General features: G+C 37.5%; 2 protein-coding genes across 2 annotated transcripts; one reads left to right on the top strand and one right to left on the bottom strand.

Moving 5' to 3' along the window:
* Positions 1–948: 948 nt before the first annotated feature.
* On the bottom strand, positions 949–6,088 carry LOC131332400 (uncharacterized). The gene is made up of 5 exons (XM_058366608.1): positions 6,036–6,088; positions 2,827–2,989; positions 2,139–2,197; positions 1,599–1,658; positions 949–1,467 (listed from the first exon to the last, which is right to left on the bottom strand). Exons 1-5 carry the CDS (start codon positions 6,086–6,088, stop codon positions 1,458–1,460), a joined length of 345 nt encoding a protein of 114 aa, XP_058222591.1. The 3' UTR covers positions 949–1,457.
* Positions 6,089–8,221: 2,133 nt separating this feature from the next.
* Positions 8,222–15,278, top strand: LOC131304639 (sucrose synthase 2). Its single transcript, XM_058331973.1, has 15 exons — positions 8,222–8,744; positions 8,875–9,010; positions 9,666–9,817; positions 9,949–10,141; positions 10,351–10,469; positions 10,564–10,780; positions 11,025–11,120; positions 11,246–11,419; positions 11,846–11,962; positions 12,068–12,234; positions 13,154–13,378; positions 13,639–13,960; positions 14,383–14,627; positions 14,735–14,873; positions 15,016–15,278. The coding sequence occupies exons 1-15, from the start codon at positions 8,647–8,649 to the stop codon at positions 15,052–15,054; spliced, it is 2,439 nt and encodes an 812-aa protein (XP_058187956.1). The 5' UTR covers positions 8,222–8,646; the 3' UTR covers positions 15,055–15,278.
* The last annotated feature ends 190 nt before the right edge of the window (positions 15,279–15,468 follow it).

Raw genomic sequence — 15,468 nt, 5'->3', positions numbered from 1 at the left:
CCAATTAGTCGTTTTCTCCAGGTTTGTGGGTTCGTGCATATCCTCTTATGCATGCATGTGTCCATGCTCGATCAGCAGATTCCAAATCTAGTACTCCACTTTTGGCCACCCATTTTGAATGGGCCTACTTTGCTTTTTTAATTAATCAGTACTAAATTAAACATCTATCTCTGAAGTGGCCGATGAACAATATTATCGCATTTCTCCTCCCAGTTTTAATTTTATATCGGCTACTCTAACAGTAATGCTACTCTAAATGCTTTTTATCGTGTGGTAATTATAAGGAGGATATCGGGACAGATCATGATGCAAGGGATTTTGAATCCGCTGTTTCTTTTTCTTTGTGGATTCCATTTTATCCCAACACCCGCTTTATGCATAAAGTAGTACTATGCGTGAGACGGTATGTTGGTCTGTTGAAGATAGGAGTTTGAATCCTCATTTCTACAGGCCAGTCTTGAGATTTCTGAGACCCTAGGCCGGATTTGAAAATGGGGCATCTCATTTTTAGTATATTTACACTACTACAATAATCCAAAAAGATCACGGTTTTTACCCGTGATCTTTTGCTTTTTATCACGGTTTTAAAACCGTGGTCTTTCCAGCCGAGATTGTTTCTCACTGTTTTTTTATCACGTTTATAAACCATGGTCAAAAACTATTAACGATCACGATCTTGATCTGTGATTACAAACATCCAAAACCGTGATTAAATATCAAATTAAAAAGCGTGATTGAATCATGATTAAGATCTCGGTTCTTAGTTAAAACTGTGATAAAAAGATAACTTTGATCACGGTTTTTGCCTGTGGTAATAAATCATAAAATAAAACTGTGATTAGAGCTTTCAAGATCTCTGTTCTTCTTTGGATGTTTTTTTTCTATACAACTCAGGTGCATCAAAAAAGAACGATAGCAGTATAGCACAAGCCCAAAATACGAAAAAGATAACACCAATAAAAATACAACTATTACTCATTAATCAAAAAATATTCACTCTCACAATGATCGAGTCCCACGAATCTACCTAATAAAACACAAGGGTGTGGGGACCACACAAACACAAGTTGAAAAAAAGGCTAAGATTCATTTGATCTAATGGCTGATGTGTGTTTTTCAACTCTCCTAAGAAAACACCCACATTCTTGTAAATATATTAGAAAAATGCCATCGGCTCTTTTTACTTACTGCTCGGCTTTTGGCGTACATAAAAAAACAAAAATATATTACAAAAATACCCGTGCCTATGCACTACCGGGGTGCGTAGTGCCGTAGCCCGTAGGCACGGGCAAACACTAGTTATCAATACAACAAAAGGTGCAAGAGATATTCACCACTTATTAGAATTGTCAATTGCCTACAAATACACTAAATTCTTTAAACAACAAGATATTTGATCTTCCCAACTTGAATCATCACATTTTTCTTCACAACAAAGAGATGCCCCTTGAATTTCATCAAATATACCTGCAAACACAATAGCCAAAATAGCCTTAGTAAGCCTATCCAACCAAAAAGGACATAGGTTACCAGAACTGAAACAAAGAAGATCATTTATAGGCTCATTAAACTAATTCATAAAAGGATGAAAAACAAACCTCGGATTACAAGAGAGATACCAATCCAGCTTGTGCAAACAAATACCAACTATTCCAAAACTGAAACAAAGACACAAACAATACAAGAATTAGATCAACTATATCCAAATTCGTGCAGTAATATTCGAACGAAAAATTTAACTACAACCTTGCTCATCAAACTATCAACACGTGAAACAAAAGGTAAAGTCTAAGAAATATAAACATTTTCATCAATGGGAATAAACAAAACAACCCTTCTAGAAACCGAGTTTTAGGTCGAGCATTTCGACAAACAGCTGATAGGCGAGATTGTCTTTTTTGCCAAATTGGAAGGGAATACAAAGCCCAAACATTCGCAGAACCCAACCATGGCAAAAGCAAACTTCTCCATCAAAAAGAGAAGTTAAGACATATCAATGAGCTCAAAATCCATCAAACAAAGATACCCATAACTACATATTCAGTTACAAGAACTTATCAATCAAGGCAAATACTATAGTTGCTAAAATCGTGGAATCAACAAGAGGAAATGAGAGATTATGTATCTTAAAAACCTACCGCATCAACTTCATATTCTCGATCGTCTTCGAACATTGTCGGCACTGAAATCCTAGCCTCTGCGGCTCATTTTTTTCAAATCAAAAATATATCTCCACTTTTCAGATGAAATAGTTTAAGGCTCCGTTCAGCTGCCAGGAATGTTGTACGGAATGTTGTACAGGAAAATTATTTTCAGGAAAAGTCAAAGTCAAGTAAAGTGAAGTAAAAGAAAAAAAAAATTATTTTCCTGTGAGTGTTCATTTGACAAAAGAATTTTGCAAGAATAATTAAGGTTTAGTTGTTCATTTGTCAGGAAAAAGAAACTTTTGGGAAAATTTTGTGAATGTTCACTCATTTTCTTTTTCCCGCGACGCAAAATCCTGTATTTTTTGCAAGATCACTTTTGCAGGAAAGTAATTCCTGCAGGAAAACTTAAAAACGTGTTTCCTACTACTTCCCTGCCAACTGAACACTACAAAAATCATGGAAAAGTTGATTTTCCCATCCTTTCCTGTACTTTCCTGGCAACTGAACGGAGCCTAAGGGTTAGATATTGGGGTTTTCAGATTTAGCAATAGACCCACCAATACATAGCAATAAACGCACAAATGGGTAATAAATACGCATAGCTACATATGTATGGAGAGAGAGAGAGAGAGAGAGAGAGAGAGAGAGGGGGGGGGGGGGGCGGGGGCGGGGGACGAACCTGGTGGAGGAGCGCTAGGGTTATCACGCACGACGGCGCCAATGGTTTGAGCAGAGACAGAGAGATGAGAGAATGGGGGTTTCTATAGCAGTAGAAGGGACAGAACGTGGAAAGGGATCGCGGGATTTTGAAATTTTTGAAAGCGTATAAGGTGGTATTCCAACTAAAGTAAAAGAAGGTTTTGAAAAAAAGAAGGTAATTTCAAATTTAAAAATTATATGTTTACGTAAATAATTTTTCTATCAATATGAATCTTGTTTGATAGATTTCATTAAGATCTTTTATACGATGCAAGAAAAATCAAAAAATTATTTTTCATTTTCATTATATTTGAGTTTGAAAATTGAAGAAAAAAAACTTTTAAAAAAAGAACCTTAGTTAGAACACCCCCTAATTCTTTCTCTTTTTAATCACAGTTTACAAGCAGAAGCGAGATTGAAGTAAGAAGCTATCAAACAAAACGTGATTAAATGAATCACTAATTTCATCATGGAGACAAACAAACCGTTAAAATACGTAATTACTACAATTACAGTTTCTCAAAAACTCTGGTAAAAAAATATAAACCATCACACTTGTACTAGCAAACCGAGATTAAAAATTAACTTCACATTTTTTTATCACGTTTTTATTCAAACCGTGATCCTTTCAACTTTTTGAGTGTGTTCTTTATAAATTATTTTAATAATTATTAGTTTTTCGATATGTAACACAAGATAAGTTGTGGTGGAGTGGTTCTACTGGTCATTTTAAAATCTTAGGTCACGAGTTTTAGCCTCATGCGCTGCATTTCAAAGCTTTTTTTTTTTTGTAAAGGTTCCAAAATTGTTGCATAAAACTTGAAGGGTTCTGGATCAAACTCACGATCCTTCGATCTGAATGCATGCGTGTTACCACCGTACCACAATAGACTTATTGTAAAATGTTTCACATATATAATATTTAACATTTCATTATTTGGGGCCATATATTGGGCCCAAAACTGGAGACCCTAGACGACCGTCTGGTGGGCCTATGCCCAGGACCGGCCCTGTCTACCTAGATCTCGATAGTCAAACCTAAGATGGTGTGAAGGAAATCGGGGCATCTCTCCAAATGTCGAAGGATGGAATCAGAGGGGGTCTAATTAATGGCGGAAGCCGCCATGACAAGAATTTTAAAAAATACAATTATTATATGTAAAAAAAATATTATCTCCAACTCATATAGTCTCACCACCGCTAGATTTTTGTTCTTATTTTTTGTTACATACTCGTCCTAAACTCTCTATTTTTTTTTAAGAAAGGAAATCTAGAATAGTATTTTAAACCTAAATTCAATAGACCAAAGTGAAATAATATAAAGGATGAGGTGAAATTAAAGAAAAAAAAAACTCCCACTTTAACTCTAAAACAACTAATTAACCTATAAAACTAAACAAGTTAACCTAAATGCTCTGCAGTAGTGGATTTCTTTTTATTTTTGATTCTCAGTTCCAAATTTTCGATGGTAGCACTATGTGGATTTCTCATTTAGAGCAGTGGTGGACTTTCGAAACATTCAAAAATCATTTATCGTTTGGCGTTTTGTGTGGATTTCTCAAACTTTTTATTGAGAAAAAGGTTAGTCTTCTTCAATTTGTCCATATTTAATTGATGTTAGAGAAATTATTGAATGTTTTGAATCCCTTGTTGAGTTTGTCTTAGTAATAGATGGTATTTGCACTATATTGAAAAAATATGACATCATTTACTATAGTTTTTTTTTTTTTTTAATTCCATGTGTAAATGAAAAACGTCATTTACTATAGTTTTTGTTTTGTTATGTTATTTTAATTTTTTCTAGCGTCGATGACTATTACTATTGTAATGCAATTTTTTTTCCGCATATATTTCGTCATTACTAGGGTAACATTCTGGTTCCGTCCCTGTAAATGTCCTATTCTTCTTCCAAATAAGTCATGCTTGTATCTTCGATTTACACTATTGGGAGAGGGTGAGCGTTTTTTTCCTCTCTTTGGTGCTTCGTATCAGATGATCTTCCTCTTAATTTCCTTATGCAATGTTCTCCGACAAGTTTCCGTTGGACGATATATCCTTGGTGACATGAGAGAGAGAGAGAGAGAGAGAGAGAGAGAGAGAGAGAGAGAGAGAGAGAGAGAGAGAGAGAGAGAGAGAGAGAGAGAGAGAGAGAGAGTATGCGCCATTGTGCTCACTTCTGACTTGAACAAGGCTTGAAATTAATATATAGCCCAACCGCGGACAATTAATGTTGCTGAAGTTGGATCGAAAATTTGGGCCTAGATGCTTAATTAGGAAAAATGACGGCCCAGGACGTGTTTTGATAATTAATACATTCTAAGGACAGGCTAAAAACAATTGTTAATGATGAAAATGTCCTTGGCGGATATTAATTATCAAAACATGTCCTTGCCCATCCAACTGTATGTATCTGGAAAGGCCATGCACTCAACTTGGGCCAGGCCGCTTCTTGGGGTTAGCCGTTAAAATTTCAAGGCTGACTGTTGATGCAATATTGCATGGTGATTCACCATTGCAGTCCCTGTCATTTGCCATGGTCTACCATACTTTCATACACTATTATGAAGGGTGTGTATGGGGCCAAAGGCAGAAAGAACCAGCCACAAGGACACAAGCAAATATCCCTTTGATGTGAAACACGTGGCCATATATTCTCCTTGTTGGAAGATAGTAACGAATTTGGTTTTGAGATGCAATAAATTAAAAATGTGAAAGTCTTCCATTAATTTGTTCAAGTATTTGATCCTTATCTTCTGCTGCTATTTACTCCATAATAGGAGAAGGCGTAAAAATCCATCTTTCACTCACTATCACTTAACGCCTAACCGATCAATCCCACCTCCTCATTTTTCACATTACGGGGACTTTTGATAAGCAATACTGATCTTTTTACGCGGTTCCGTTGTTAGCTCTATATGAGTACTATTTGTTGAATTCCTCTAAGGCATCTAATATCTCACTTTTTTTTAGTTTTAAGTTGGTTGGTACTCAAACCTTCTTCTCTTTGTGTTCTGTACATTTTTTTAATCACTCGAGATGTCCGAATCAATGTTCATATTTTTTACTATTATTTAGAGAAATAACCTAATCGTGTTTCGCTTTTCAACGAAAGCATACATAATATAAAATTTGAAGATGGTGGACCGGTACTTGTTTTTCCTTGCTACAGAGTACTCTTGTTTTATTTACCAATCAACCGTGATACTTGCATAGATTTTTGTGCACGTATGATGCATATACATTTTTGTGGGGCACATATCGGGATCCCATAAAATAATCCGAACTGCTCATATTTTTTGGAGGGTTACTGTCGAAAATCGGCTCCAACGGATATCGATAAGGACTTTCTCAGAATTCGCAGGGCAAAACAAAATGATTCGCCCTACGATTTTTTAGAAAGCTCTTACCGATATCTGTTGGAACTAATTTTTTACAAGAATCCTCCAAAGAATATTTTTTAAAAAATAAGCGGTTCGAATCATTTTGTAAAACCCCACTATGACCCTCACAAAAATGTATGTATAAAATATGTGCGAACACATCTGTGTGGGACCATTACTGTGTACCAATTCATAAAACAAGAAAACCAATTCGAGAAAGAAGGCAAGAAGCCAAACCACGTCAATCATTCAATCATTCTATTATCATACCCATTTATACACTCAAGCTGGGTTCCAGAAACAAAAAAAAGTACTTATTTTTTGTTGAATAAGAAGGGTTGCTCCAGAAAATAAGAAGGAGGGTAATTATTTTGGTAGAATTTATATAAGTACCAATAGGCGGCGGAGGGAAATCGTACCGGCGGCAGCGTCGGGCCGTCTCCGACCACCGGACGGCCAATCCGAGCCGTCCAAAAATTCTAAAAAAAAAAACCAAGGAGGCCCCACGTGAGAATCAATGGCATCCGAGGTGTGTAGGGTGCTTGATCCGAGCACCCATTTTCTGTATATATATGAATCATCATATATACACGGAAAAAGGGGTGCTATGAATCATCATATATACACGGAAAAGGGGTGCTCGGATCAAGCACCCTACACACCTCGGATGCCATTGATTCCCGCGCAGGCCCCTTTGGTTTTTTTTTTATAGAATTTTTGGACGGCTCGGATCGGCCGTCCGGTGGTCGGAGACGGCCCGGCGCTTCTGCCGGTACGATTTCCCTCCGCCGGCGCCCATTATCATAGCAACAGTCTTTTTTTTTGTATGAGGCAACTTCATGCTCAAAAATCATGTGTTTACGCAAATAATTTTCCTACTTCTATGGATCTTGTTTGATAGATCTCATTGAGATCTTTAATACGGTGCAAAAAAAATTGAATTTTTTTTTTATTTACATTATTTTTGAGTTTGAAAATGTGAAATGAACTTTTTAAGAAAGATTTTGTGGAATGCCCCTTCTTATTTTTGAATTAGAAGTGGCAAAATAAGTACTTATTTTTTAAGAAGGTTTCCGGAACGGAGCCTCAATCACACACCTACACTCACAATAAAGGTGTGTGGGCCCACCCTTGTTGTAAGTATGGGTGTGTGAATGTGCGTGGTGTTAGAATTTTCCAAGAGTCCTGCTACATACACAGCAGATCTGTGCACAGGTTGTGCACAGATTTCGTTATGGGGCCCACCACGGGTCCTACACAAATCATCCGAGCCGTTCATTAAATGTAAAACATTTTTTCAAGTGTCCCCGTAAAAAATAAGCTCAATCCGATACCAATAGGTGCTTCATCCAACCATTTAACTTTTCATTCATATTTTCAAATAATGAAAAGTTATATGGTTGGATCGAGTACCTATTGGTACTGGATTGAGCTTATTTTTTACGGGGACATTTGAAAAAATGTTTTACATTTAATGAATGGCTCGGATGATTTGTGTGGAATCCGTGGTGGGCCCCACAATAAAATCTGTGCATAATCTGTTCACAAATCTGCTGTGTGGGTAGACTTTCTGATTTTCCAAACCACGTTCCCGGTAGACAAACGAAAAGTCATGATTAGGAAATTGGATTATCGCCAACAATTGGATAAGAATAGGCTAGGAAAGGTCGCATTCAGGCCCGTTCCGAAAACTGAAAATACATACTTATGTTTTTAAGAAAGGCAATTTAAGTTTAAAAATAATGTGTTTACACAAATAATTTTTTTAGCAATATGAATTTTATTTGATAGATCTTATCGAGATCTTTTATACGGTGCAAAAAAAATTTTAAAAAAAAATTATTTATATTATTTTTAAGTTTAAAAATATGAAATAAGTATTTATTTTTTAAAAAAATGTTCTGAAACAGGACCTCAGGCTCTTGATATTTCCCGGATCAAAACCCAATCCGTGATAACGTTTAAAAAACGTTTAAAAAAAAAAAACACGGAAACAAGATTCTCCACGCCAATACAGGGGCAGTGCCGCTGTTGTGTGGAGCCATTTGTCTTCCTATGGACCAAAACATCCACCTTCAAAACCGCTTTTCTGGGCATGGTTTTCTATCCAATCCCTTCTTCTTCTTCTTCTTTTTTATCATTATCCAATCCAATTATACAGTATATTTACTAAAACTTCCCTGGCCACCACCTTCTCAGTTCTCCCTCCTTTCCTCCTCTCTTTTTTCTCCTATGTGGAGTACTTTATAAATTATACGTAAATGTGCATACTTTCTGTCTTTCAACTCTCAAGTCCCTACAGCTAACAGCTTTCTTGATCAAGTCTCTGGTATCCCATTAATTTCCAGAAACTTCTCTTTCTTCCCACCGATCACCGAGAAAAATCTGAATCCCACAAACTAGAAATCAAAATCCCATCAATGGCTACACCTAAATTGTCGCGAATACCCAGTATGAGAGAGAGAGTCGAAGACACCCTCTCCGCTCACCGCAACGAACTCGTCTCTCTCCTCTCCAGGTTTTCCTTTTTTCGCATCTAGTCCTACTCTCTGTCTATATTATTTGCACATGTGTGTATATGTATTTTTTTGTTTTGTTTTGTTTTGTTTCCGGACAAAAAGCTTAGGGCTTTGTTTATTTTTTCAAAGGTATGTGGCTCAGGGGAAGGGGATGCTGCAGCCCCATCACCTGATCGACGAGCTTGATAAGATAATTGGCGTCGATGACAGAGCCCATCTAACCCTCAGGGATGGTCCCTTCGGCGAAGTCCTCAAGTCCGCTCAGGTGAAACTCTTTCGATACTTTCTCTTTGAATGTGTTTGGATGCCTGTAAAATTGTGGACAAAGATATGACAATCTTGATTAAGTTCATTTTAGTGTAGAGTGTAATTTTGTTTAGCCACCTTAATAAGTGGGTGATCTCATTAATTACCCAAAAAAGAAGTGGCTGAGCTCATTAGTTAAAATGGGGGACAACGTGCGTGGAGTGATCGCTAGTAGGATTGCGGAGCCCACTGTGTAATCAAATCATAAGTGAGGTTAATATTTACCCATTGGTAGGGTAGGTGAATAAGTGAAGTTAATTTGCACGGAGTATTTTGTTGTAATGGCACAAGTTGACCAGAATTTTGCAGTTTTTATTGCCCAGGCACATTACGTTTTCTCAGGCAAACAGAACAGTTGTGTTTGTTCCGTTACTTTCATCCGAGTAATATATGGAAGGGAATTTGATATTGCAAGTTCAGGACATGAAACAAAGGCCTTTCTAAGATTACATATATTAAGCTTTTTTCTGTGGGAATCAATTCGCGTTTACTACGTAGTTTCCACTTTCCAAATTGACAGGAGGATTTGGGTCCTGGATGTCATATTTTCTTTTTTTCACATTTCTGATTTTATTTATGTTTTCATCAAATTTTTGCTTAACTTGTGGTTGTAGGAGGCCATAGTTCTGCCTCCATTTGTGGCTATAGCTGTTCGTCCAAGGCCTGGTGTTTGGGAATATGTACGTGTCAATGTGCATGAACTAAGTGTGGAGCAGTTGACTGTGTCCGAATATCTTCAGTTCAAAGAACAACTTGTGGATGGACAGTAAGTGGTTTCTCATCCTGTGTTTAGTTATTTTGTAGTTAATTGATAAGAATCTCGTGCAAGTTGGTTAGCTTCCAAATTCTAACGGAAGAGTACTAATATTCTGCATGTTGGCTGTTAAAATGCACCAGCGTCAATGACAATTATGTGCTTGAGCTTGATTTGGAGCCTTTCAATGCATCATTTCCTCGCCCCACTCGATCTTCGTCGATTGGCAATGGTGTTCAATTCCTGAACCGACACCTCTCTTCAGTCATGTTCCGCAGCAAAGATTCTTTGGAGCCTTTACTTGATTTCCTCCGAGCACACAAGCATAAAGGGCAAGTAAGTTGGATTTACAATGTTTTTTGTTGTAACTTGTAAGCTTATGTCTACGGGACTGCTGAGCTGTTAGATCTGTTACCTTTTAAATTCCAATCCCTACTCATGGATTATGTTTAACAGCCTGTCACTGGACGTAACTTTCATCCATCCTTTGGATGAGTTTGACAAGACAAGGCTTGATGGTTAAAGCTCTCAATTATTATATGTAGGCAATGATGTTGAATGATCGCATATATAGTATACCCAGACTTCAATCTGCATTGACAAAGGCGGAGGGTTATCTTTCTAAGCTACCAGCAGATGCACCTTATTCTGAGTTGGAACATGAGTAGGCTTCTATTTGTATCTGTTCATTTTCCAAGTTATTAGTTCCTACCAGCATTATTAAGTTCTTGACATTTTAAATTACCAATGACGTGCAGCTTGCAAGGTATGGGTTTTGAAAGAGGTTGGGGTGACACTACACAGCGGGTTTTGGAGATGATGCATCTTCTCATGGACATCCTCCAAGCTCCTGATCCCTCTGCCTTAGAGACCTTTCTTGGTAGAATACCAATGGTGTTTAACGTCGTCATTTTGTCTGTTCATGGGTACTTTGGCCAAGCAAATGTCCTAGGCTTGCCTGACACTGGTGGTCAGGTACAATTCTTGTTCTCTTCATTTTGCTATGGTAATTTCTGCAGAAGTAAAAATGGACCACTCTTTCGATGCTGAACAAGTGGCAACATAAAGGGGAAAAAATAACTTAGCAAAAAGCACCGCAATTCTGAAGTTACTTCATTGTTGTTCGTTTTTTGGCTGATGGACAACTCGCTTGATGCTGAACATGGCCAAAAATCACCGTAGTTGACTTCATCGTTTTTTTGTTTTGGTTGATATGCAGATCGTCTACATACTAGATCAAGTGCGTGCCCTGGAGAATGAAATGCTTATGAAAACAAAGCAGCAAGGACTGAATGTCACTCCTAGGATTCTAATAGTAAGTGTACATAATTAATATTGCAATGCTGATGTCAATTGTGCATAATTCCTCACTGATACTTTATCCACCTTCTCTATGGAGAGCGCAATTCTTATTAATACTGTTTTCACTTGTTGTCTAAGGTGACACGGTTGATACCTGATGCAAAAGGAACTTCATGCAACCGGCGGCTTGAAAGAATTAGTGGAACTGAACATTCACATATTCTGCGAGTTCCTTTTAGAACAGAAAAAGGAGTTCTTCATAAATGGATCTCAAGGTTTGATGTATGGCCTTATCTGGAGAAATTTGCAGAGGTACTACTGATTTAGAAATTAAAGTTTTGACAATTCTTTTCTTAAAAGTGAGGGGCTTAATAACTGGAGAAGATAGCTACCCCCTGGTATCGCATGGGGGTGGGGGAACACAGTTCATTTGGTTGCTACTTAGCTTCTGAATGAATGCTTCAAGTGCCGTAGGTTATCAGGAAGACCTCTACATAGATGTCCTTGCTTACCCTAGGATATTATGTTTCATGTCTAACATTTGACAATGGTCGAAAGAGATATTAAATTGAATAAAGTTGTTTTTGGTCAACTTATGTTGTGGTAAAACTATGTTTAAAAAGCTAGTTTGTGCAGTGATTGTTGTATGATAACTTCAATCATACTGGCTCATGATATATCCATGCTTCCGTGGTTTCGTTTTGTAACTTTCGTTGTGTATGTTATGTTGTTTATCAGGATGCGGCTAGTGAAATTGCTGCTGAACTACAAGGTGTTCCAGATCTAATTATTGGCAACTATAGTGACGGAAATCTTGTTGCGTCTTTGTTAGCTCATAAGATGGGAGTGACACAGGTTAGAAGTGTCGGTAGATTATCCTTTTTCTAAATAAATACATTAAAAGTTCATGAAATTATTTTCTGTGAGCTAAATTAAACATTTGGAAATATGATTTTGCAGTGCACCATTGCTCATGCTTTGGAGAAAACAAAATATCCTGACTCAGACATATATTGGAAGAATTTTGAGGATAAATACCACTTCTCAGCCCAATTTACTGCTGATCTAATTGCCATGAATAATTCTGATTTTATCATCACCAGTACATACCAAGAGATCGCCGGAACGTAAGCCTCTTTGCCATACCAAGATGATCATATATATTGTATATGCATTTTGAAGTCTCCGAAACTGGTATCTTGTCAATTTGTGTGTTGCCATCAGGTGCTTAGGAATTTTTTCCGTAGAAAGGGATGTAGCTGCATAACATGGCATTGTCTAGAGCAGCCATAGAGGTTAATTGTAATTGGCTGTGGGTTTAGCAATATACTTGCGTTAACTTTGTAAAGAGAGTTATTTCACACACACAGATTCTGTGCCATGGAGTTAGATTTTGGGGCTGTTTCCGATAGTTAAAAAAAAGTAGTCATACGTGTGCCATGGAGTTGATCCCATGGAGTTAGATTTTGGGGTTGTTTTCGATAGTTAAAAAAATGGTAGTCCTACTTAGAGATAGCCATCCAGAGAAAGACGGTCCATATTGTTTCAGTTTATTTTTTTGCAGACTCTTGCTCGCTATGCTAAATAGGCAATAGAGAACCATTAAAGCTGTGTGCTTGTAAATGCTATTTCTACCGTTGACATGAAAATAACCAAGAATTTGCATCAAGTAGTGACAGGACGCCTGGACCTCATTTTCGATTTAAGAATTTCAGTTTGTATTGGAGGCAGTTTTTATTGTTCCCTCAGAACATAAATTTGATGCTTGTTTGGAATATTTGTGGAACTATTGTTTGGTTCTTCCTAAACAACAGAAAAGGCAGTTTGAAAGGTTTTCCTAATGGTGACCGCATGGACGTTTTAGGTTATTCAAATGTGTGTTTGCATCTAATTTGGAGATTGATAGTATGTTTACCTTGTCTTCTGAAAAATCTAATATGTGCTATTCTCCGGTTATAGTTGTTTTTCCAATATTTTGCCATTATGATTGCTTCTTAGTGACGCACAGGTGCCTTAACTGGTATTTTACGTCATTTATCGTTTCAGGAAGAATACCGTTGGTCAGTATGAGAGCCATACAGCTTTCACACTTCCAGGCCTGTACCGAGTTGTTCATGGCATTGATGTTTTTGATCCAAAGTTCAATATAGTGTCACCAGGGGCAGATATGTCCATTTATTTTCCGTACTCAGACAAGGAAAATAGGCTTACAGCCCTACATGGTTCAATTGAGAAGTTGTTATATGATCCTGAGCAAAATGAAGAGCATATGTGAGTTGTTTCTAGATTTTTTTGTTACTCAAGCTTGGAATGCAAGGCTGCTGTAAATGTTGCATAATTTTGTTGTTTTCATTTTTTTTACGAGTTACTAACACTATATTGGTCATTATCACAATCATCTGTATTGCGACGATTTCTTATCAGGCTTAACCATAGAAGTGCAATGATTTTTTGTTCGTTTTCTTTTTTACTTTATGAGTATTACACATATGATGAGTTCTGATCCAAGATCTTCCATTGACATGATGCAGTGGAACATTGAGTGATCCGTCAAAGCCCATAATCTTTTCCATGGCAAGGCTTGACCGTGTGAAAAACATCACAGGGCTGGTAGAGTGCTATGCTAAGAATACCAAGCTAAGGGAACTGGTAAACCTTGTTTTGGTAGCAGGTTACAATGATGTGAAGAAATCAAGTGACAGAGAAGAAATTGCTGAAATTGAAAAGATGCATGGGCTTATGAAGGAATACAACTTGCATGGTCAGTTCCGATGGTTGTCATCTCAAACAAATCGAGCACGTAATGGCGAGCTCTATCGCTACATTGCTGACAAGAGAGGTGTATTCGTGCAGGTATAATGTCTGTTACTTTTAGGTCTTTTTTTCCTGGATAACGTAATATGACTCAGAATTTGGATTCGCTGGGTCTGGGGGTTGCAGCTTCAGTGTTGAAGTTGGAAAAATCTCAGCAGTTTGGGTGAGAAACAGAAGGCCCGGGTGAAGATAAAGAAACAAAAATTTGTTGTGTTTCCATTGAACCAGTCGAAACATTCAGTTTCCTACGACAACGTAACGAAGCATCAATGGAAATATTGGAAATTCCAATATTTCCACCGACACCTATCGAAACACATGGAAACATATGAAACTCTTCAAAGTGTACCTAAATATTGGCTTGTTTTGACACCTATTACAAATGTCCTATGTGACATTTTCATGGATTCCCGGGTTGATACGGTTAATCGGTTGGACTAACTCTTCCTTTTCGGATCCAGCCTGCATTTTATGAAGCCTTTGGGCTTACAGTTGTGGAGGCCATGGTCAGTGGCCTTCCAACATTTGCCACTTGCCATGGTGGTCCTGCGGAGATTATTGAAGATGGAGTATCAGGGTTCCATATTGACCCCTACCACCCCGATGACGTTGCATCACTTTTAGTAGATTTTTTCCAACGGTGCAAGGAAGATCCCACCTACTGGGAGGAAATCTCTAAAGCCGGACTACAAAGGATCCTAGATAGGTTTGTCTTTCTTTATGGAATTGAAAGTTCATGACTTTAAATGAGGAAACTAACCAAACCGAAAAAACAAAAACAAATAGGAGTAATGGGTTTTCATTGTATTGTAGGTACACATGGAAGATTTACTCTGAAAGGTTAATGACATTAGCTGGAGTGTATGGTTTCTGGAAGTATGTTTCAAAACTCGAGAGGCGTGAAACCCGGCGATACCTTGAGATGTTCTACATTCTCAAGTACCGTGCTTTGGTGAGCTCTCGAACCCTCTTAAGACTTGCTTCAGATTTTGTTAAAATACACCCTGTCATATGCTTCATAATGGTATTAATTCTTGATGGCAGCATAAAACTGAAAATCTTGCTGAAATCTCATCATTCTTACCCTGTTTCAGGTAAAGTCCGTCCCTCTTGCAATCGACGAGGAACATTAGGCCAGCAGTGCTTAAACTGGTGACTTTCAATGGTAACAATCGAAGTTGAATAAAGTTTTAAGTTGTTGTACATGGTTGTTGAATATCATGTAGTCTTCTATCTAGTGGATGACAAATGAGATGAGTTCTTTCTTACTTAAGGAATCTTGTACTACCATCTCCTACTTTTGGGTGCTTTGAAATGTATTAATGTACTTCCCTATGAGAGCTTTGATTTTATGAGATCTCTCTCTCTCTCTCAAATTTTGTTCACATACTAGTGTGAATTAGTTGATATTGGCATGAAGAGTTTCCACTAGATACTTGTATAATTTTTCATGTTTTTTCACTTCCCACTTGTTCTGATGAGAAAGATGGATATTTGGACATCTTCGGTGACACAAGTAGTAGGATTGTAGGAATGTCTCTGGGGTC

Source organism: Rhododendron vialii, chromosome 1a (genome assembly GCF_030253575.1).
Source record: "Rhododendron vialii isolate Sample 1 chromosome 1a, ASM3025357v1".
Taxonomy (NCBI): domain Eukaryota; kingdom Viridiplantae; phylum Streptophyta; class Magnoliopsida; order Ericales; family Ericaceae; genus Rhododendron; species Rhododendron vialii.
Note: the sequence above shows the minus strand (reverse complement) of the source record. Positions and strands in the feature narration are given on the sequence as shown.